General features: G+C 38.2%; 1 protein-coding gene across 4 annotated transcripts in view; it reads right to left on the reverse strand.

Annotated features, from left to right (window-relative positions):
* Positions 1-22,449, reverse strand: part of fat3a (FAT atypical cadherin 3a) — a 126,654-nt gene that overhangs the window by 13,530 nt on the left and 90,675 nt on the right. For all 4 annotated transcript variants that reach the window (XM_059330596.1, XM_059330595.1, XM_059330593.1 and 1 more), the window contains 10 exons: positions 21,900-22,114; positions 17,262-17,399; positions 10,967-11,110; positions 9,262-9,459; positions 7,490-8,291; positions 5,416-5,550; positions 5,097-5,251; positions 4,287-4,541; positions 3,050-3,296; positions 605-758 (listed from right to left, as the gene is read on the reverse strand). In XM_059330596.1, the coding sequence (XP_059186579.1) occupies positions 605-758; positions 3,050-3,296; positions 4,287-4,541; positions 5,097-5,251; positions 5,416-5,550; positions 7,490-8,291; positions 9,262-9,459; positions 10,967-11,110; positions 17,262-17,399; positions 21,900-22,114 (2,443 nt within the window). The remainder of the gene's footprint in view (positions 1-604; positions 759-3,049; positions 3,297-4,286; positions 4,542-5,096; positions 5,252-5,415; positions 5,551-7,489; positions 8,292-9,261; positions 9,460-10,966; positions 11,111-17,261; positions 17,400-21,899; positions 22,115-22,449) is intronic.

Here is a 22,449-nt window from a genome sequence, read left to right on the forward strand (position 1 = left end):
TTCATTCAAAAGTGAAGCTTAAAGTTTTTGAAAGTTTGATAAAATGCTGCAGTTGTCGTCATCCATACATGTTTGATATCAGTTCAGTTTGACTGAATACTTTGTTGGTCAGTCTGTAAAATGCTATATCGCATGTATATCGCAAAATGCTTAAAATCGCAATAATATTGTATCATGACTCAAGTATCGGGATAAAATCGCATCATGGGGCCTCTGCTGATTCACACCTCTATTGACATGTAAAATGTTACTTAATTCTGCCACCTTATGGCCTGAACAACAAGTTCACTGTTAGCAGTTTAAATGATACACATTAAGCAGATTCAATGGTATTATTTCTTAATTCTTCTGCAAAAAAAAAATGTTCATATTGATTTTTAATATAATATTTTGTAGAAAGTAGTTCTAGACTGGAAAAAAACACATTGCTTTTGATTTTAGTAGCAGCACAATCTAATTCCATTCACCTCCTTTGTATTGGGGTGGAGTCACATATTTCCAAACCAGGACAACCAAAACTAACTGTATGAGAAACCATGAGAAGCGACCTGAAACAGACTTCAGGACTTTCAGTTCAGGTTTGTGTGTTTGGAGGTGAACTCACGTCAGACCCTTGAAGCCTCTCCTGCAGCTGCAGAGGAAGGCGTTTCCAATGGGTTTACATGCGCCGCTGTTCTGGCACGGGTTGGGAACACACGCTGTTATCTCCATCTCACAGCGCCCCCCGGTGTACTGGGGTTTACAGCTGCATGAGAACCCTGGAACACAGACAGAGAGGAGAGACACTTCATCAAACATGCATGTTTACAGCGCTCCCTGGCCAAACACACACAACCTTCTGGGAAATCACATGAGTACACCCACACACTCACAGCATAATTAAGATTCACACACAAACACACACACGTGCTCACAAGTGAATACACACAAGAAAATGCTGTGACATGCGGCTTACAGCAGAGTGCGGCGTGAATAATAGTGGGCTGCAACAACTCCCAGGATGCTTTGCTCATTACAGTGTAAATGAGGAGCATGTTGCAACAAACACACACACACCCTGCTGAGAAGTGTGTGTGCACATACTGCAGCAGGTGCCTTCACTTCACCCACACAGTGTTACGACCTTCAGCTGCTGATCCCAACTCTTTCTTAATAACCTCTGAACTACCTGAGACCTGATCTCCCATGCTGATGGTGATAGATGAGTCTGGAGCTGTTATTACGACACAGCTGGGCCGTAGAGTCTGCCATAACCTGTTTTCTTCTTGCTATCAGCAAATCCCACCCAGTGCCTAAACATTTATATATTCTTGTTACTTGTAATCCTAACTTATATAATATATTTCCTAGAGGGGGGAAAAAAATAGATACATCATAGCATTGCGATATTTTGCGTGGCAATATTATATTGATTCATGGCTGCCAAGTATCGATATTTAGGGTTCCGATTGCCAGCAGTCTTGTTTTTTTCCCCGGAGGCCGTAGCAGGGTCACTTTTAGGAATATACTGGAGGTAGGCCTGTCACAAAAACACTTTTTTTAGGACGATATATTTTCCCATAAATTATCACGATAAACGCTAGCATCGTTAAGTACATCCTTTTCCACAGCAATACAATTTTAAATCTCAAGAATATTAAACATTTGAACTAAAATGTGGAAAATAAATATTAAAACATCCTAGATAAATAAAACATAAATAAATAAACTACAATCAAAACAAATAGACTCTCTGGTTTTGTTAACAAAAATTAAAAACTATCGTCTCCATTTTATATATTGAATGATAAGTCGATATAGTAATTATCGTGACAGGCCTAACTGTCAAAAGAATCTAATAATATAATATTATATATATATATATATATATATAATATAATAATTGAGAGCAGTGAAGTTTAAAGTTGTTGAAAGTTTGATAAAATGCTGCAGTTGTTGTCGTCCAACATGTTTGATATCAGTTCAGTTCAGTTTGACTGAATACTTTGTTGGTCAGTCTGTGGGTTTGACTCTCATTGTGGAGAAATAAAAAGACTGAAGTGAGATGAATAGACTGAGAATTTCCTCTTATTTGACAAAACAATTGTTGATTAAATGTAATTTTGTGGAGCAGTTAAACAGTTAAATCGCAGTATATATTGTATCACAATTGCAAAATGCCTAAAATCGCAATAACATTGTATGGTATCGGCCTGAGCTGAGTCACACCTCTACCTCTGCAGTGGTTCATTCCATCTCAACACTGTCGTTAATCGAACATCTTGTCTGCCTTCCTCACTTCCATCCCTGCAGAGGCTTGCATCCTCATTAAAGTCTCTGCTTGTGTGTATTACACAACCCAATGGAGACGCTGTGGGTCAATATAAGTAGATACTGATACTACCATTATTCCAAAACCCCTGTAGTTCAAATCATTTTCTTAGAGCCTTTTAGTCCAACAGCCTGTGCTCCATAAATACACACTCTCCCTGCAGGTGTTTTCTTTCTCAAAACCATCATCTTTCCCTTTTTTGTGCATTTTAACCATCATTTAACCACAGCGTAGTCATACTATAAACCCAAATTATTTCTTCAGATCACATTAAAATGAACAAAGATATTAAGGGAGAAAGGAAAGATAATAGTAATGCTGAACCATGAAAAGTCATGTCAGTGTGTCATAATTGTTTAACAGACACTGATTATATTATCTTACTAAATTTGTCAAATTCATTGTTTCATTCAGTAGCTCTGAAACATCTCATTTTTAGTTTACATGCGAATGTTGAATCATTAGTGCCCATCTATCAGTTGTAAATGTTTGAACTTTACAAATAAAATAAAATAATGATTTCATTATAAAGCTGACTGGTTGGTTGGTTGGTTGCTTATGTAACAGTTTGCCTGCTCTCTTTTTGACTGACTAACATTCCCTTTTGGCTAAATTGTTAATGCAAAAATAAGTAAGAATTCAAAACATTTTCAACATGCTGAACACATTGGAGCTCATGATCAATCACTTCTTCATTTCCCTGTGTGTGAAGTGTGTGCTGTAGCTGCTGTGACTCACCACCAGAGGGCAGGCTGGTGCAGGTGGCCCCGTTGCGGCAGGGCTGCTGCAGGCAGGCGTCAGGATACAGGATGCAGCCCAGCTTCAGCTCCGTCAGGCCCACCACCTCCGCGAACCGCGAGCGTTTGTTCTGCAGCGGCAGCTCGTTGTTGTTCAGCATGACCGAGTCCAGACAGCCCTGGAAACCCTCGAGCACCCGCGGGTCCTTCTGGGAGTCCATGAGGCTGCGAGAGTTTGGGTGCTGCACCTGAGGGCAGAAGGGTCCCAAATTAACTTACAACATTCTTAATGTGCATGTTGTGCAGAGCCAAAGTTCACACTGTACACTGTTATCTATGTTAGCAATAAATTAATTCATATACAATTAAATCAACCTACTATTTCTGCAGTTAAAGCAAATAGCAAATATGTTGTTGGATTTTACATATTTATGTAAAGAGATACAATTCAGAATTCTCTCTTAACCTCGGCTTTATAATGCACCAAACCTGCTTAACATCAGGCTTGGTCTCCTTGATAGAGATAAAAGATATAGGGGATTCTCATGTCTTTTAGAATAATATCAACTGTCGAAATACAAATTGAATTTTTTTTAGCCCAGTTACAGGTACTCCTTTCAGACTGCATACAACCCCAACAACTCCCACCAACAAGGTACAAGGTACCGACTCACTGCTGCCTGTGGCAACAGCTGAAGTAACTGAATCATCGTGAGTCAATCAACATTTTTATAATCTCCGACTGACAGGGTTCCTCTGTGTGGTGTCTGCATGTTCTCCCTGTGGGTTCTCCAGGTCCTCCAGCTTCCTCCCACAGTCCAAAAACATGCAGCTTAGGTTTAATCGATGACTCTTAATTGCTCGTAGGAGTGAATAAGAGCGTGATGGGCTGTCTGTCTCTATGTGTCAGCCCTGTGAGAGTCTGGAGTCCAGGGTGGACCCCGCCTCTCGCTCACTGTCTGGCATTGGCTGGAGCCCCCCGCGACCCAGGCTTGGATAAGTGTTTTCTTAGTCAGCAATTGGAAACATTTTATCTGGAACACAACGAGCTGTGGGTAATTGAATCAGTGAAGTCTGGTGGAGTCTGCACCCCAAGCAGACTCTGGAAATCTGCAGAATGTCAGCTTGAGGCCACTGGATGAAGTGTGGATTTGGACAGCCTTCAGCACCCACAGACTCCAGGAATGCAACCATGGATTCAGCTCTACTCATGGATTCAGTTCTACTCATAGACTCACCAGCGCTCCAAAGTAGATGGTTCTGTCCGGAGCCAGTGGTTGTGTGAATTGTGGTCCGTGGCGTCTCTCAACGTAGCTGTCATCCAGCGCCAGGCTGCTGAAGTTGCGATTCAGCTCCAGCGCCACCGTGTGCCAGCTGCCGTCATTGATGCGACGGCCGGAGATGCCCAACATGTCGGGACTGTCGTCACCTCCACCACTCCCACCGCCACCACCACCACAGGCCAGCTTGAACCACAGCTTCCCCTCCTCCAACTGCCCACACACACACACACACACACACACAGACGGACAGACGGACAGACACACACACACACACACACAGACGGACGGACAGACACACACACACACACACACACACACACACACACACATACAGACACACACAGACACAGACACAATATTATCTTGTTTGCTGCATGTCTTCTATCAAACTCTCATAGAAACTGTTCAATTTTCTCGTTAGAATAATTAAAAAGTGTGTTTTTAGTCTTCTGGCTGTGCAGATTATGCACATACCCTAGATGCTTGCTGTAAAATGTAAAATGCAAGATTTACTGTCTCTTATCTATTATATACTTTAGATTATATTACCTTTTACTTCCATAAAAAAGGAGTGATGTTATACGGTGCCCACCAGCTAATTCTAAGACCTTAATTTCCTCCAATTTGTTTGAAGGATTCAGTCCACAGAGGAGAGCTGCAGTTTAATGCCCTTCGTGATTCAGTATCCATTACCCATTAAAATCCCAAGACCAGCACTTGTTTGTGTGTGTGTGTGTGTGTGTGTGTGTGTGTGTGTGTGTGTACCTTGAGCACGGTGCAGGGCTCGGTGTGTGTATACATAATGATCCCTCTGCTCTGCAGTGTTCTGATCCTGAGGCTGAGTTTCAGCTCCGTCTGCAGCCGGTCGGACAGCCTGTACTTGATGTAGCTGTTACCTGAAAAACTAAGAGACGAATGGCCTGTACCCGCCCACACACACACACACACATCAGGACATGGGTTAATGAATCATGTTCCAGAGAAATGCACTAGTGCGTTGCATGCTTGAGAAAATGTTTTTTGTTGTAAATAGTATCTTCACACAGACTTGAGCTTGTTTCCTCTCTTTTTCTTTGTCACACACCTGCACACTCTCCCAGTTTGCCTGGTGGACACTGGCACGCGTAGCGCCCTCTGGTGGCCTCAATCGAAACGCACTGCATGTCTGCTGGACACGGCTGGTCCTCACACTGTTCCGACAGGACGGCACAGCTGGCATCTACACACACACACACACACACACACACACACACAGGCACAGACAGAAAATACACTTATCACACTGCCCTGAAGAACAGGAACTGTCTTAAAATAGGAACAAAATACCTGTACTGTAAAGTTTTTCACTTTAAAAAAGGATTTGCAATGTCATTATTTAATACTGACATCAATATCTCTCAAATATGTGTTTTTATTTATAAGGTATATTCAGATCATGAAAACTTTCCAGAGCACTTTAAGACTTAATTTAAATTTAACTCTCAGGTTCACCTTTATGCATGTCAATCATGTCAATCTTTAGATCTTCATTCTCCAAGATTTCTTACATGTAGAGGTCAATTTATTGTTAAAATTAGGGGCACCAAATTATGGAATACCTTTTCCAATCTGGCTCTATAAATGTTTCAAAAGAAGTCTAAAAGCCCATTTAACTGCTGTTTTAAAATTCTAATTCACACACAAATACACTTTTATATCATGTTCAAATTTCTGGTTTTATATTGTTATTTTTGTTATTGTTATAACTTGTTGTTGATGTCATATATATGTTTTTTTTATGCTATTTTTTTTTATGTTATTACTTTCTTATAACTATGAAATTTTAGGTGGAGGCATTAAATAAGCTCATCTGGGTTTTCTGCCTCTCCCTTCACTGTACATTATTTGTTATCTTTGTCATTTTTATGTAATTCTAACTGTGCAAAATAAAGAAAGAAATAAAGAAATACTGATCTAAAAAATAATGTGTATTTCTTCGATGTAGCACTGCTCTTGACCTGTTATAAAGACCTAAAGACCCCCTGGCTTCCTGTGATGTGTCTATTTTTGGTAGGGATAAAGTGGAAGAGGTTAAATGAGTCCAGGCCTGTCACATTAACATCTGTTGGTATAAAATCCTTGGACAGACTAATGGACATCACAGACCCCTGCTGGACCCCAAACAGTAGATGATGCATGAACGTTGGACTGCACCACATTCTGCAACCCCACAAACACATCTTAGGTTGTAAGGTAACAGCTAGAGCTGATCGCAGCTGACAGTGGGCCCGGGGCCATCTGTATGTTCTCACTGTGTCAGCATGGGTTTATTGGTGACTTGCCCATCGGTGATTGAATGAATGAACGTGGGCATGAATGGCTGCCTGTCTCTGAGATAGTCTGGGACCTGTCCAGGGTCAGCTGGGATCAGCTCCCCCTGCAAACCTAGTTAGTTTAAGTGGTAACGTTAAATAGATGAATGAATGTCAGCATTTAAAAGTGCTCTTAAGTGTGAAAAAGTATTTTACTGAAGAACAAATCCCAAATAAGAAAACATTAATCAAAATCTTTGTGAAAACTGTATGGGTTTCAAGACAAAATTTAATCTGTTAGTGACTCAGGTCCAGTGGTGGAGGAAGTATTCTGATCCCTTACTTAAGTGAAAGTACTAATACCACACTGGGAAATTACTCCACTACAAGTAAAAGTCCTGCATTCATATTTTACTTAAGTAAAAGTACAAAAGTATCAGCATCAAAATGTACTCAAAGTATCAAAAGTAAGAGTATTCCCTATGCAGAATGGCTCCACTCAGATTGTTTAATATATTCCAAATATATTATTAGATTATTACTATTGATGCATTTATTAATGACGTCAAGGTCGGGCTCACTTAACTACTTAATGCACATTTATGTGGTTTAATTAATAAATATGTGCAATCATTTTAAAATTGATATATTTCTTCATGTAAAATATCAAACTGAAAAGTAACTAAAGCTGTCAGCTAAATGTAGTGGAGTAAAAAAAGTACAATATTTACCTCTAAATGTAGTGGAGGAGAAGTAAAAAGTTACATAAATGGAAAAACCCAAGTAAAGTACAAGTACCTCCAAAGTAAAATACTTGAGTAAATGTACTTAGTTACATTCCACCACTGCTCGGTGACATTTCCTCACCATTGCATGTGCAGCGTGATGTCCGGTGGAAGCGTGGCGAGACGAAGCTGACCCGTGGCGTGCTGTATGTAGCGAGGCTGTGTGAATCCAAGATGATGGTCTGTTCGCACTGAGCCCCCCGACACTCCAGCCCGGAGCAGTTCTTATCCAGGATAGCTGACACTCTGAGGACCTCCTCCAGCTGCCGCCGTGATGCGCTGAGTTTCTGGGTGAGATAAGCCGCCTTGTAGTACCCGCCCCCTGCGGTTTCCACAGCAACGAGCATGTCCAGCTGTTGCGTCCCGCCGACCGGCTGCAGACTGAGCAGGTGCAGCGTGTCCTGCTGCTGAGACGCTGCGGCCTGCTGCAGAACCTTCAACACGCTCTTCAGGTGCAGAGCTACAAAGTCTTGCGGCGCCACGCTCTCGAAGCGCACTGTCACTGCCTCGCGCAGCATATCCGGCGTCGCCTGCTCCACGTGCACGCTCACAGGCACGGGCACGGCAAACCGGCCATCACTGACGCTGGCGTTGAGGGAGTACCGGCCTGCATCCAACCCACCCAGGGCGATGATCTTCCCATCGCGAGGGCTGATCTTAAAGAGACTGCGCTGGGCTGGGGGGGCGTGACCAAAGGTCAGCGCATCATAAGGGTCGGCGTCGGTGGCGTGCAGCTGGCCGATCACACCGCCTGGAAACTCGTCCTCCATAGTGACGATATGAACTTCTAGAGGCAGGGCCACCGGGCGGTGGAGGCTCTCCTCGATCACCCTGACGGTCAGCGTGGAGGAGGAGGACAGACGAGGCTTCCCGGAGTCAGTCACCTGCAGGAGGAAGGAGATCATGAGAAGAGGAAATGAATGATGAGGATGGGAGAAATCACTTGCTAACATCTCTATTCTGTGACATCTTTACATTCGTCACATCACATAGAATCATCTATTATCTGTAACTGCTTAACCTATACATGTTCTGGGGCGAAGGGGACAATCACACGGCTGACAAGACAGACAACCATCCACGATCACATTTACAGGCAACTTAGAGTCAACTCTCAACCAAACCTGCATGTCTTTGGACTCTGGAGAACCCAGAGAAAACAAAGATTCAAAGGTTCAAAGATTACAGTAGTTAACGTACAATTACTGTTAAACGTGAGCCACTGAGATGAGCAATGTAACATTTTTTTGGAGAAAATTGTATTTCTTTTAGATATTTTTAGGTTTAAATGAGACAAATTATCCTTGACATCACTTTGTTTCTTTTTTACACTGTATGGTTTTCAAATAGCACTAGCTATAATTTAATACTATGTGCTTAGGCTGCATTATTCTACTCATTATTTCAGATGTTACTCGTGTAGAACTTGAGATTGGTCTTGGTCTCGAGACCAACATATAGATATAGATATATATATAGATATACTGTATGTATTAATTAGTTTATTTATTTACACTTTAGTAGGATTCATTATTAATCTGATGCTGACTGGTGCGGTCAAATTTCCACTTTGTAAATCACTTATATTTTAATTGACGTTTCGGTTGCTTTCAGTGTTTAAACGACACTGAAGCGTTGTCAGTGCTCCTTCACAGATTCTTCTGCTGATCCTTGAACTCCATTTACCGCTTTTACTTAAAATCTCAGCCTTGCTGTTACAGAGATGTCCTTTATTCCAAAGTGTCTTTGTCAAGAATGAAGGAGCCATGATTGTTTTCGCTAATGTCTGTCATTGAAAGTAACACTTCTTGTTTTGATTTTGGAGATGTTGATGCTGGAGAAGAGTGTCTCTACCTGTATCAGAATGACATATTCAGTTGCCAGATCCCTCCTGAACACTTGATTGGCCACCAGTGTTCCATCTTTCTCCAACACAAACTCTCCGCCTTCGTTTCCTGACAGGATGCGGAAGTCAAAGGGCTGGCCGTTGTGGGAGGAGTCCTGGTCGATGACGGACAGCTGCAGGATGCTGGTGCCGATGGGCTTGTTCTCCTGGTTAGGGAGGGAAACAACATTAAACATTAGAAAGAACATTAGAAAGACAGCAACAACCAACTTCACTCTTCAGCTAAAAGTTGCATTGCCTCCGCTTGATACCCCCAACAAGGGTAGCTAGCAACTAATCACCTTTAGCCCAAGGGGACATATAATATCAATTTGAATATTACACATGAAAATGAATAAAAAAATAATAGTGAAAGTGTCATAAATAATAATGAAATATTTTTTGTATATAATAGTAACTTCAATAACTTAAATAACCCAAAAACATATTATATACATTAGGTAAGGTTACAGTAACATAACAATAACAAAGTAAATAAATACATTAATAAATAATAAAAAATAAATAATAGTAAGGTTGAAAAAAAGAGGGAGAATAAAGTAGGCTAGTATTATAATGTACATAATATACACTTACATAGTGAGGGCTATCTAATATATACATATATGTATACACCTACCTACACATATGCAAGAAGAACCCTGACATTTTAGGGCTGAATACTAATTTTGATTCACATATTTAATCCATTTATTTCACCCTGTCAAATATTCTTGATTTGTTCTTGATATGTGATTCTATAGGTAATTCTTTCTATTTGTAAAAATACTCTTTACTTTTGACTTGCAGCTGTTAAATGAAGGCGGAGCAGGATTTGTTTTCTCCTGTTCGTATGGTGAGCCACCTGGAATAACACATTTTGGTTCTGTGTCTGTTTGACTTGTTGAAAAAGTATTCCTGATAGATTTCAAGTTAGCAGCCTGTTTTTATTAACAGGCAGAGAAAAGAATACATGTGAGTGATCTGAATTTGTCTCCAACAGTCTGATTTAATAGTAAATTTTGTATTTTTGACGTGATAAAGAGTCTTGCCTGTGTATTTTTTCCCTCTAGTAACTATAATTCTAAATTCGGATTTTTCATCAATAATCTTATTAAGGGGTGCCACTGGTTGCCTTCTCTTTATTGAATTTCCAACTAAATATGATAAAAAATTTGACAGGGCTAAATTAAATCTATTTGATTTTGCTTCGAAGGAATTAACTTCATTCCTAATTTATATTCGTTAATGTTTGCAGTTCTTTCCATTTTAAAACATCATCATTTATTTTTGTTTTAAATTAAGGGTCCCATGCCATTTCTCTGAGATTAAATGATTTGTTGTTTGTTTGTTTACACATTTGTTTTCAGTTATATAAAGTTTGATTATTCCATCTGTTTGTTTTTTCTGATTGGCTCTTTACTGAGAGAGCTGCTGGCACTTTTCTATTAAAAACCACTTAGCTCTTGTGTTATCAATAGTCCATGTCATTATAATAGTTATTTGTTTGGCATGAGAATAATAACATGATGTACACAAATAACCTCAGGCGGAATATTAGGCAGAGTTGACTTTAATTAATACATGGCTCTCATCTCCCAGTGTTGCAGTAAACAGAATGTGAGTGATGAGCTTTAGGGTTAGGGTTAGGGTTAGGGTTAGGGTGAGCGTTACCTGGATGACGGTGGTCAGGTTGGCGGGGGAGAAGGTGGGCGGGTTGTCGTTGATGTCAGACAGGTCGATGTTGACCATCACTGTGGACGACATGGGCGGGATCCCACTATCCAGAGCCCTGACGGCCAGCGAGTAGCTGGGAACCTGCAGGACCAACACAGTGGAACATCTGTAAACTAGAGGTGAAAATCCATACAGCATAGTATCGCAATATTTTGCGTAGCTATAATATATCAATTCATGGCCGCCAAGTATCGATATTTAGCATCCCGGATGCCAAGCGGGCTCACGTTTAGGAATATGCTGTAGATACTGGTATCATATGAAACTAGCAGATCTCAGGACTCTATAGGCACTGTACTGGAGACCCAACACAGAAATATTAGTAGTATAAAGAACTAAAGTTCAGACACACAACAAACAACTGCAGAACAATTCAGATAAAAATGATTCAAGTAAAAATGCACAAGGCGACATTTATAACAGCTTAACACAAAAATTAAACATTGTTTAACAAATTATTCTATAGAAATGCTAGAGGTGGTGGGGGAACAAATCGATACAGCATAGGTTTACGATATCTTGCGTGGCAATATAATATCGATTCATGATATTCACGATATTTAGCATTCTGACTGCCATCATATAAAACTAGAAGATCTCAGGAATCTATAGGCACAGAATATCGTGTCACGTGCAATTTTAGGCTATTTTATGTTTCATTCAAAAAGACATTAAGAGGAGTGAAGCTTGTTGTTGTTGAAAGTTTGATAAGATGCTGCAGCTGTTGTCGTCCAACATGTTTGATATCAGTTCAGTTCAGTTTGACTGAATACTTTGTTGGTCAGTCTGTGGGTTTGACTCTCATTGTGGAGAAATAAAAAGACTGAAGTGAGATGAATAGACTGAGAATTTTCTCTAATTTGACAAAACAATTCTTGACTGAATTTAATTTTGTGGACACAAAATGCAGTTAAACAGTGAAATCGCAAAATGCTTAAAATAGCAATAACATGGTCTCATGACTCAAGTATCGGGATGAAATCGTATCGTGGGGCTGATACGCTGATTCACGCCTCTAATTTGTAGAACAACTAACCACAGCTCCAGCCGGTCCATGTCTTTGAAAGCAACACGTGTTTCTTGAGATTTTGTTGCTGCATCATTGTAGGATAAGATAAGATAGAACTTTATTTATCCTTAAGGAAATTCTTGCTCCAGAATGCTCCAAGTTACAAAAACAATTACAAAACAACCACAATATAGGATGATATAATAAAAACAATGAACAAAATAGGTAACAATAACAATAAATAATATAAATATGCCTATAAATATAACAATATAAAATGAAAAGTGTCAGAGGAGTAAAGTGGGTAGAGTGCAGATGACATGGCATGTAATAAACACAGATATATTGCGCATGATAATGACCATAATATAGTCAATGGTGTTGAAAATAGTATTGCAAATAATGTTAATATTATTCAGTCTATTATTATTATTATTATTATTATTATTATTATGATTCAGTCTATTATTCAGTATTAGCTTTCCTCCCTGCAGAATATCGTATCGTGACTCAAGTATGGGGATAAAATCATATATCCTCTGCTGGTGCTCACCATGAAAAAAAAAAAAAAAAGGACAAAAAGTATTTATATGTTGGACGCAGAACTTGTGATTGCCCCCACAGGTTTCTGAAGGCATGGATTACTGCCATCATGGCAGTCATTTGAGCCAGAAAATACATATTTCTGGGATGATGTTGGATGAACAGATGGCCATCAGGATGTCATATTCATCACAGCTCCACATTTAAAAAATGCTGGACAACAACAGCATGATGATTTTACTACCCTTACAACCTTTTCCTGCAGTGAAAATGTCCATTTGTCCTGAGGGGGGCAGTAGAAGATAGGCAGAGGGTATTAAAGTCTGGAGGTATTAATGTGCTCGTGATATCTTCCTATAGATTAATCCTGAACCATGGATGTGCCTTAGCCAGAATCTCCTGTTGAAATTCTGTTCAAAGTAGAATTTCCAAACTGCCCCTCCCTTCCTTTAACAGGACAGTTCTAGCTGACTAGAACTTGGGTCCTATTTTCACCGTTGCACTGCAGTGAATATCACAGGTCAGTGTGATGAAGAAGTCTAACCTGGATAAAGTCTAACAAAGTCTTTCTGCAGTCAAAAGATCAGACAAACCTTCTGATCTTTTGACTGCAGAAAGACTTTATGATGTTACTGTTTCCCCACATTTCAGAATAACTTGAGTGTTATTACATTTAGCAATCGTGGACAGAAATATGGCCTGGATTATGACAAACTTGAAATATATATATATTTTTTTACATTTTTGTATGACTTTACTTCTGCCTCTCAAAGTAATTTTCTTATATGGATGTATTCACATTTCCTATTTTACACAATAACCGAATAGGAAGATTTGAAAGCTACTGTGATAGGTGACGATACATTCATGGAAAAAATGATCAGACCAACCTTGTTTTCTTCAATGTATTGTTCATTTTAATGCCTGGTACAACTAAAGGTACATTTGTTTGGACAAATATAATGATAATTCCATGATTTTATTGATAATGAATTTGGTTATTATCAAGAAAACCATGGAAATGGCTAGATATCAGCTCTTAAATTAAACTATTATGAGCTATTTTTGTTGTAATCATTATATTTGTCCAAACAAATGTACCTTAGTTGTACCAGACATTAAAATTAACAAGAAACTAAACAAGTCATTTTCCATGACTGTAAGTCTTGCATCTCTATGGAATCAGCACACTCATGTCTTTTGTGCAGTATTACACTGTTATATTGACATAAATCATAAAAAACAAACACAAAAAAAACAGCAATTTGAATTTCTCTGATAAAATATTTTTTAAAACATTAAAATGCTCATCTCTGCAGATTCAATCATGGCTAAACAGTGTCGCTGAGGAGCAGAATTTAATGTTTTTAACAGGATCTAGGTATTTCAAACTCTTTATTTATACATGTTTTAAATGGCACATCATTTTCGACAGAATTATCACAATTTTGAGCTTCGCTTTGTTACTTTTTTGTATCCTACGATCCATTCAATGACTGTTGGAATAACCATAATGCATGTTTTTTTGATTCTATCTCCAACAATTTATTTTTGGTGATTACTAAAGAAAACAAACGTTTCGTGGGGCTCAGAAGGTTATCAAGAAAGACTTTTCACTGCTCGTGTACAATCACTTGAATAAGTGTCAAACAAATCCGACTGGATTGGCAGATAAAAGCTGCTCCTTGATTGGTTGGAGGCCTTTGATCCTTTCAGCTCTGAAATGACTCACTGGATCAAAGTTTTCACATTACATAGAAAAATGCTCGTGTGTGTTCTCTGAAGGGGAGCTGAGAAATGTTTAAGTTCACTCACACACACGCACACACGCACACACACACACACACACACACACACACACACACACACGCACACACACACACACACACACACACACACACACACACTCACACACACTCTCACACACACTCTCACACACACACACACACACACACCACACACACACACACACACACACCACACACACACACACACACACACACCACACACACTCTCACATACACACACACACACACACACTCCTGGCATGCTGCTCAGTCTTCCCGAAACCAGCAGGATATTTTTTTTCTGCTTCTCCATATTGCTTTATAATAAAGAGCTAATGAAGCATGCTGAGAAATGTAAAAGCAGCAACAAAACAAAACAATATTCTTCTGCCTGTATGAGACGTATGAAGAAATAAATCTCAGTAGTAAACAACTATGACCTGCTTAGCAGAGAGACGGTGGGGGCGGGGAGCAGGAGAACCAGTATGAGAGGAGGAAATATATAAATATATATATAAATATATATATATATCTGCACACATGCACCCACATATTAACACACAGACACATGGACGGACACATCAGCACTGAACACACACACACACACACACACACACACACACACACACACAGAAAGCTGCTGCTCTGTGTGATAACCCCAAACACACTTTCATCAGCCAGAAGCTTTGATCCCCCACACGCCCTGCTCTCTCTCTCTCTCTGAGCAGACGACTCATCGACCGCACTCTTGAATACTTTATGATAGGAATATGAACATTTCTGAAGTTTTCGAGCACTGTGGAGGAGAAGGAGGCGAGGAAGGAGCAGGAGATGAGGAAGAAAGAAAAGAGGGTGAAAAAAATCAGCTCAGTGGGGGGGGTTCATGCTTTCCTCCTCTTTTTTTCTTTTCCTGCTGAAATTAAAATTAAGGAGCTCACATTCAGAGCTGCTTTGTGCACGTGTTTCCTGTTCAAGTGTGATTAGTTGCCATCTGGTCAGGGATCCATCTCGCAGAAAAACCATCTCATCAGCTCATCAGCTGCCAACATGCTGCTTTACATCAAAGGTTGGCAACACTGGAGGTATTCACTCACTGCATTCATTTACACACTGGCTGCTCATGCCTGGTAGAAATGATCAACTGATATGTACTATAGACATATATCATATCATAAGGACTCATCAAAAGGACTCACTCAGGAAACACAAGACATGAGGTAATAATGTGTTGAATAAAACACAAGACATGAGGTAGTAATGTGTTGAATAAAACACAAAGTAAGAAGCTAGATGTACAGTTGAACATGTAGGCTTTGGGTTATAACAAGCTAGAATATGTCATAGGAAATTGGATCATTAATCCTCAATTGCTGCAATGTTTCCTATATAACTTTAAAATTGGGCTCTGATTCATTCAGATGTATAAAATATTCATCATACATTCACTGAGCTACAAGGCAAACACATTTATTTTTTTTACAATCAAGTATTAACAAGTGTTTTTGCAATCAAACAACAGAAAACTCCTTCATCATCTGACTGTAACATTTCATTACAATTTCATGAGTCAGGATCAGTGGTGGAAGAAGTATTCAGATCCTTTACTTCAATAAAAGTAAAAGTACTAATACCACACTGTGAAATTACTCCACTACAAGTAAAAGTCCTGCATTCAAAACTGACTGAAGTAAAAGTACAAAAGTATCAGCATCAAAATGTTCTTAAAGTATCAAAAGTAAAAGTACTCGTTATGCAGAATGGACCCACTCTGATTGTTTTTTATATTCTAAATATATTATTGGATTACAATCATTGATGCATTTATGTAAGAGGTTTTCATTTTCTCAAGGTAGGGCTCATTTAAACTACTTAATATTCTGTTATGAGATCTTTAAAAAAATGTCTAATCACTCTTAATTAATCATGTTTTTTGGGTTAAATCTCAACCAGTAAAGTAGCCAAAGCTGGCAGCTAAATGTAGTAGAAATATAAAGTTACATAAAATTGAAACACTCAAATAAAGTACAAGTACCCCAAAATTGTACTTAAGTACAGTACTTGTATATGTACTTAGTTACATTCCACCACTGGTTGTGATGTCATGAAAAAAAATGTCTTAAATCAGGATCTCCATTATGTGGAGCAAGTAGCTTGTGAATCATATTTCACCACACAAAACGCTAACAGAATCTTATGATATATTATTATAATATGATATATAATAAGATATTGTAACTATTGACCTAGCTATAGGGTATAGCCTTCAAATGCACGTAAACTTTTCATAGTTCAGTGTAAACACAAATCACTGTTCTAGTCTTAGCAACCACTCAAGCACTACAACTTGTGTTAAGGTCTAAAGACAAGACCTTGAGGGACCCCGTATAAAAATCAATGCTGTGATTTGGTTCTTAAAACTTTTGACATTTTGAAGGCAAGAACTTCCAAGGTGTCAGAATCAAAGGGGTTAACGGTAGTTTGGGCTCCAGCAGCTTATGAGAAAGAGATCTGGCTGGTCGATGTTCTTTTCATTTTTCAGATGATACTTTGGAAAAAGCTGCTGCTGCAGCTGGAGCTGAGGTTGATGAGATTAGAGATCGCAGACTTAAACCCCATAAGGATGAGCTGGTTTGCAATGTGCACTTTCACCTTATACAGAGTCATTTTACTCAGTAAAAAAATATTATGATGAGCAAAGCTTTAAAACTTTAGTAAACAATTTGAAACAGCATGATGTTTTACTCCTTGTGGGAATATCAGAATCACTGGTAACTGAGCAGAACCGTACTATGACTGAGAGTCCTTGGTAGGTTTCTACAGTGTGTGAGTGAGTGTGTGTGTGTGTGTGTGTGTGTGTGTGTGTGTGTGTGTGTGTGTGTGTGTGTGTCCTCACCGTCTCGCGGTCCAGGGGCTTGTTGACCTTGATGACCCCGCGGAGTGGGTCAATGAAGAACTGGTTGTCTCTGTCTCCACTAATGACGGAGTAGAGGATCGCCCCGTTCAGCTGACTGTCAACGTCCTCTGCTACCAGCTGACACACACACACACACACACACACACACACACACACACACACACACACACACACACACACACACACACACACACAAAGAGGCAGGTTGAGTGGAAACTGTCCCTATACAGTACTGGATTAGTAGCAGTTCCTAATGTCTCCGTTAATGTCTTGGAAGAAGTATTCAGATCCCTTACTTAATTAAAAGTACTAATACACACTGTGAAATTACTCCACTACAGTAAAAGTCCTGCATTCAAAACTTACTGAAGTTAAAGTACAATAGCATCAGCATCAAAATGTACTTCAAGTCTCAAAAGTAAAAGTACTCGTCGTAGAATGGACCCACTCACATTGTTTTATATATATATTCCAAATACAGTATTGGATTATTATTAGTGACGCATTTATGTTAGCAGTGTTTGAGTTTACTCAAGGTAGGGCTCACTTTAACTACCTAACATACTGTTATGAGGTTTGATTTAAAAAAGTCTAATCACTTTAAATGTAACATGTATTTTGTGTTAAAGTACAATATTTACCTTAAAATGTAGTGAAGTAGAAGTATAGAGTTGCATAAAATGGAAATACTCAAGCAAAGTACAAGTACCTCAAAATCGTACTTAAGTACAGTACTGGAGTAAATGTACTTAGTTACATCCACCACTGGTCACCTTGATGCTGACTGAACATTAGTTGGTTTGACTTGATCCAAACTTTACCAACCCTAACAAACAGCTCTGGATAGTCTGTGTGCTGAGACTCCAGGAGTATAAATAGACTACATATTAAATTCAACTGAATATATATTCTTAAATAAGACTCAACAAATAACATATTAACAATCCAAGGAGAAATATGTACCTGCTGGCATGTTGGTTTATTAATATAGCGAAGCCTTTGGAAACACAAGGCCTGACTAAGTGCATTTTGATTATTTCTATTAGAATTCATGCCTGGAGACATTTCACAGATATTACAGTGTATTCCAGTGCCTATTTATGGTGCTTTGTAACAATAACTATATATACTTTAACCAATTTGCTGAAAATCCATTCTCCTTTGAATCACTGCTGCCATTTTTCAAAGCATGCTGTACTGATTTTCCTTCAGCACCTGTCAGGCAGCCATAGGATGCAATTAATGCGTTTTTATAATTTAATTATAAAAACCAATTAACAGTAAGTTGTTTAAGATGAGCGACACGTCACTGTGGACATTCAGTTACAGTCCCTTTATTTGCTACCACATGAAAAAAGCTCTGCTACATATGTGTCTTCTTTAAAAACACATCTGTTTTCATTATCTTTTAATTAGGGTTTTATTTCCCTTTTATTTAAATTGTATTATAAATATAAAGTATATTATATAGTTAAAATTTGCCCTACACTGACAGCAGTAAAACACTGCTTACATAAATGCAACAATAATAAAAATCCAATAATATATGTGAAATATATAAACCAATCTGAGTCGTCCATTCTGCATAACGAGTACTTTTACTTTTGATACTTTATTTACATTTTGATGCTGATGCTGATACTTTATCTTTACTTAAGTAAAATATGAATGCAGGACTTTTAGTTTTGTAGTGGAGTAATTTAACAGCGTTAGTACTTTTACTTCAGTAAAGGATCTGAATACTTCTTCCACCACTCTTCAACATACAGACAGTTTTATTCTGATGGTGACATTTCCTCCCACTGGGCACGAATTAATGAAACATCAGTTTGGATATCTGTGACTGAATCACAAAATAGGTTAAACATAATTAACCTTCAGATGAAATTATTTGAAAAACAAAAAATAAAACCTTTTTTTTCCCACATACTTCACAGTTCCTAAAATAACATCATACTGTTGATATACACACCTTGCTTTTTATTTATACCTTGTTGTGATATGATGGCAGTGTTGCTTTTAAGGTTATTTCACATGTTTTTATTGATATAAAGGATGGAAGAAGGGACCCAATGTTTTTGTTTCATATCGGCTGATGGCTTAATGTTTTACTGTATAAATTCTGTAAAGAACAGAACTAAAAGTCAAGGGATTATGTATAACCTTAATGTCTATTTAAAACAAGGCATGCATATAAAACATACTATTGAATTTTTATAGATAGGAAGCCAGTACATAAACCCTCAACGTCTGTATTCTATTAACAATTTAGCAGGTGAAACTGGCTCAGGGCTGCCTGCGTGCTCACCACCTGTTCTGTATGTGAAGCTTAACAAATAAAAGCTTAAACCACTAAATCCTGTCAAACCCTGGGAGAGCACTTAACGTTTGAAACTCAATAATTGGCAACATCTAGGTTAAGCTGATGATAGCATCACATAAAGCCATTATTTCACTCTCAAAGGGGGAATCTTGAAGGGCATGACATCCACTCTGATACACTGTATACAACTATCTGCTGGAATAAACAGCCTCTTTCACACACAAACACTCATTCCCTTTCAGATCTTGCCATATATTTCAAGGCAACGACTGAACAGAACCGTTTTACTGAAGACAAGCCACTGCTTTCACCTCTTCAACAGACAAGAGAGATGTTAAGGTTTACATCTCTTCAAGTGGAACAAACAATATATAATATATAATATAATATATAATATATATAATACAAATATAGTAGAGGTGTGAATCAGCCCCATGATGCGATTTTATCCCGATACTTGAGTCACGATACGATATTATTATTATGATTTTAAGCATTTTGTGATATGGTGAGGATTGCAATACAATATATTGTGATTTAACTGTTTAACTTTTCGTTCACAAAATTAAATTCAGTCAAGAATTGTTTTGTCCAATAACAGAAAATTCTCAGTCTGTTCATCTGACTTCAGTCTTTTTATTTCTCCACAATGAGAGTCAAACCCACAGACTGACCAACAAAGTATTCAGTCAAACTGAACTGAACTGATATCAAACATGTTGGACGACAACAACTGCAGCATTTTATCAAACTTTCAACAACTTTAAGTTTCACTGCTCTGATTTTTTTTGAATGAAACATAAAAAAGCTGCCTGTTTATGGTGCTTTGTAACAATATACTTTAACCCATTTCATTTGAATCACTGCTGACATTTTCCAAAGCATGCTGTTCTATTTTGAAAGGGATTTTCCTTCAGAACCTGTAAATTTAATTATAAGTCTAAGATAAGCGATATGTCTCTGTGAACATTTAGTTTTAGTCCCTTTATTTGCTACCACATGAAATAAGGTCTGCTGACTAAAAACATATCTGCTTTCATTCGTTTTAATTAGGTTTGTATTTCCCTTTTATTTAAATTGTATTACCTTTTAGTTGTAATGCATTTGCATCATACATGTTTGTTCATTTTTTATTTAATATCTGTATGACCTATTTCATCACATGGTGCCTATAGATCCGTTAGATCCTCTAGTTTCATATGATACCAGTATCTCCGGTATATTCATAAAGGTAAGCCTGCTACGGTCTCCGGAGAAACAACAACAGCTAAAATACTGATGGCTGTCGGAACGCTAAATATCGATACTTGGCGGCCATGAATTGATTTAATATTGCCACGCATAATATCGTGATACTATGCTGTATTGATTTTTTCCCCCACCTCTACCATATCATTTTTCTGGAGCCTTCTGAAGAATATCCTGTGTGTGAAATAATAAAGGAAAGCTCATGGAGAATCCAAAACAGGACCGTCCTCTGGGGAATTTGTTGCACACTAGATTTTGATATTTCTTGTGTAAACGGAGAATCCATCCTTTGAGGACCATGAATATTCAGAGCAAATTTAACACAAATACAACCATTAGGATTAGGAATATACAGCAAATATTATTATCATGTTTATTATCTTGAACCCTTAACATTCATCTGATATTTCAATAAGATATATCTTGGCCTGTCACGATAACACATTTTTAGGACGATATATTTTCACAGAAACTATCATGATTAATGATAGTATTGTTGTATCAATGTTGTTTTAGTTTTTTAACAATATCAGAGCATAATAAGTACATCCTTTTCCTTATGAATTTTTAAATCTCAAGAATATTAAACATTGGAATTGAAATGTGGACAAGAAATATTAAAACATCCTAGATAAATAAAACATAAATAAACTACAACCAAAACAAATAAAAAATAAACTTTCAGGCTCTGTTTACAAAAGATAAACATTATGCATTATATTTTTTTATTAATAAAATAACATATAAACAGCTGGAATGGCTGCTTGGGAAATATATATTTTTTTTGACAACTGGTGCTGCCTGTCAACATTTGCAGCTTTACTTTAAACACAAAACAGCTCAAAAAGTCACGCATGTAAACGACAATATATTGAGTCATGAAAAAAACTATCATGCCCACTTTATATATATCGAACGATAAGTCATTAAGTAATTATCGTGCTAGGCCTAGATATATCTACATATTAGATATTAGATACTAGATATATCCAGTAACTGTAATGGTTTCTTCCCACTTCCATCATGTGACTCTAACTGGAACCCACCTGGACCACAGACTCTCCAGCCGTGGCGTCCTCTGACACCACCGCAGCGTAGAGGTCTCGGCTGAACATCGGTGCGTTGTCGTTGACGTCCGTCAGGTTGATGTTCACCGTCGTAATGGCGCTCAGCGGTGGTGTGCCGCCATCACGAGCCTCCACCGTCAGGAAGTAGTCCCTGCAGGTCTCATAGTCCAGAGGCTGGGCCACCAGAATGGCACCTGGGTGCAGGAATATGCATTTTAATGAATGGACAGAGCAAAAAAAACAGGGAAAGAAAAAAGAAAGAAAGGAAACTAATGAAAAACACATCCTTTGGCAGATTATAAGTTGAAGGTGTTAACCCTTTATCAGGCAAAGAACCATATTTGGTAACTTGAGTCTTGAGACATCTATAACAGGTTCCTCATAGAACCATATGGGTTTCTACATCACAGATAGTGACACTGTGGCATCTGACCAATCAGTAAATCACACGAGATTCAAGCTTTCCTTTATTGTCATTATATTAAAAAAGTATACAACTAAATTTACGTGTGCTTCTCATATATAAGGT

Source organism: Centropristis striata, chromosome 4 (assembly GCF_030273125.1).
Source record: "Centropristis striata isolate RG_2023a ecotype Rhode Island chromosome 4, C.striata_1.0, whole genome shotgun sequence".
Classification (NCBI taxonomy): Eukaryota; Metazoa; Chordata; class Actinopteri; order Perciformes; family Serranidae; genus Centropristis; species Centropristis striata.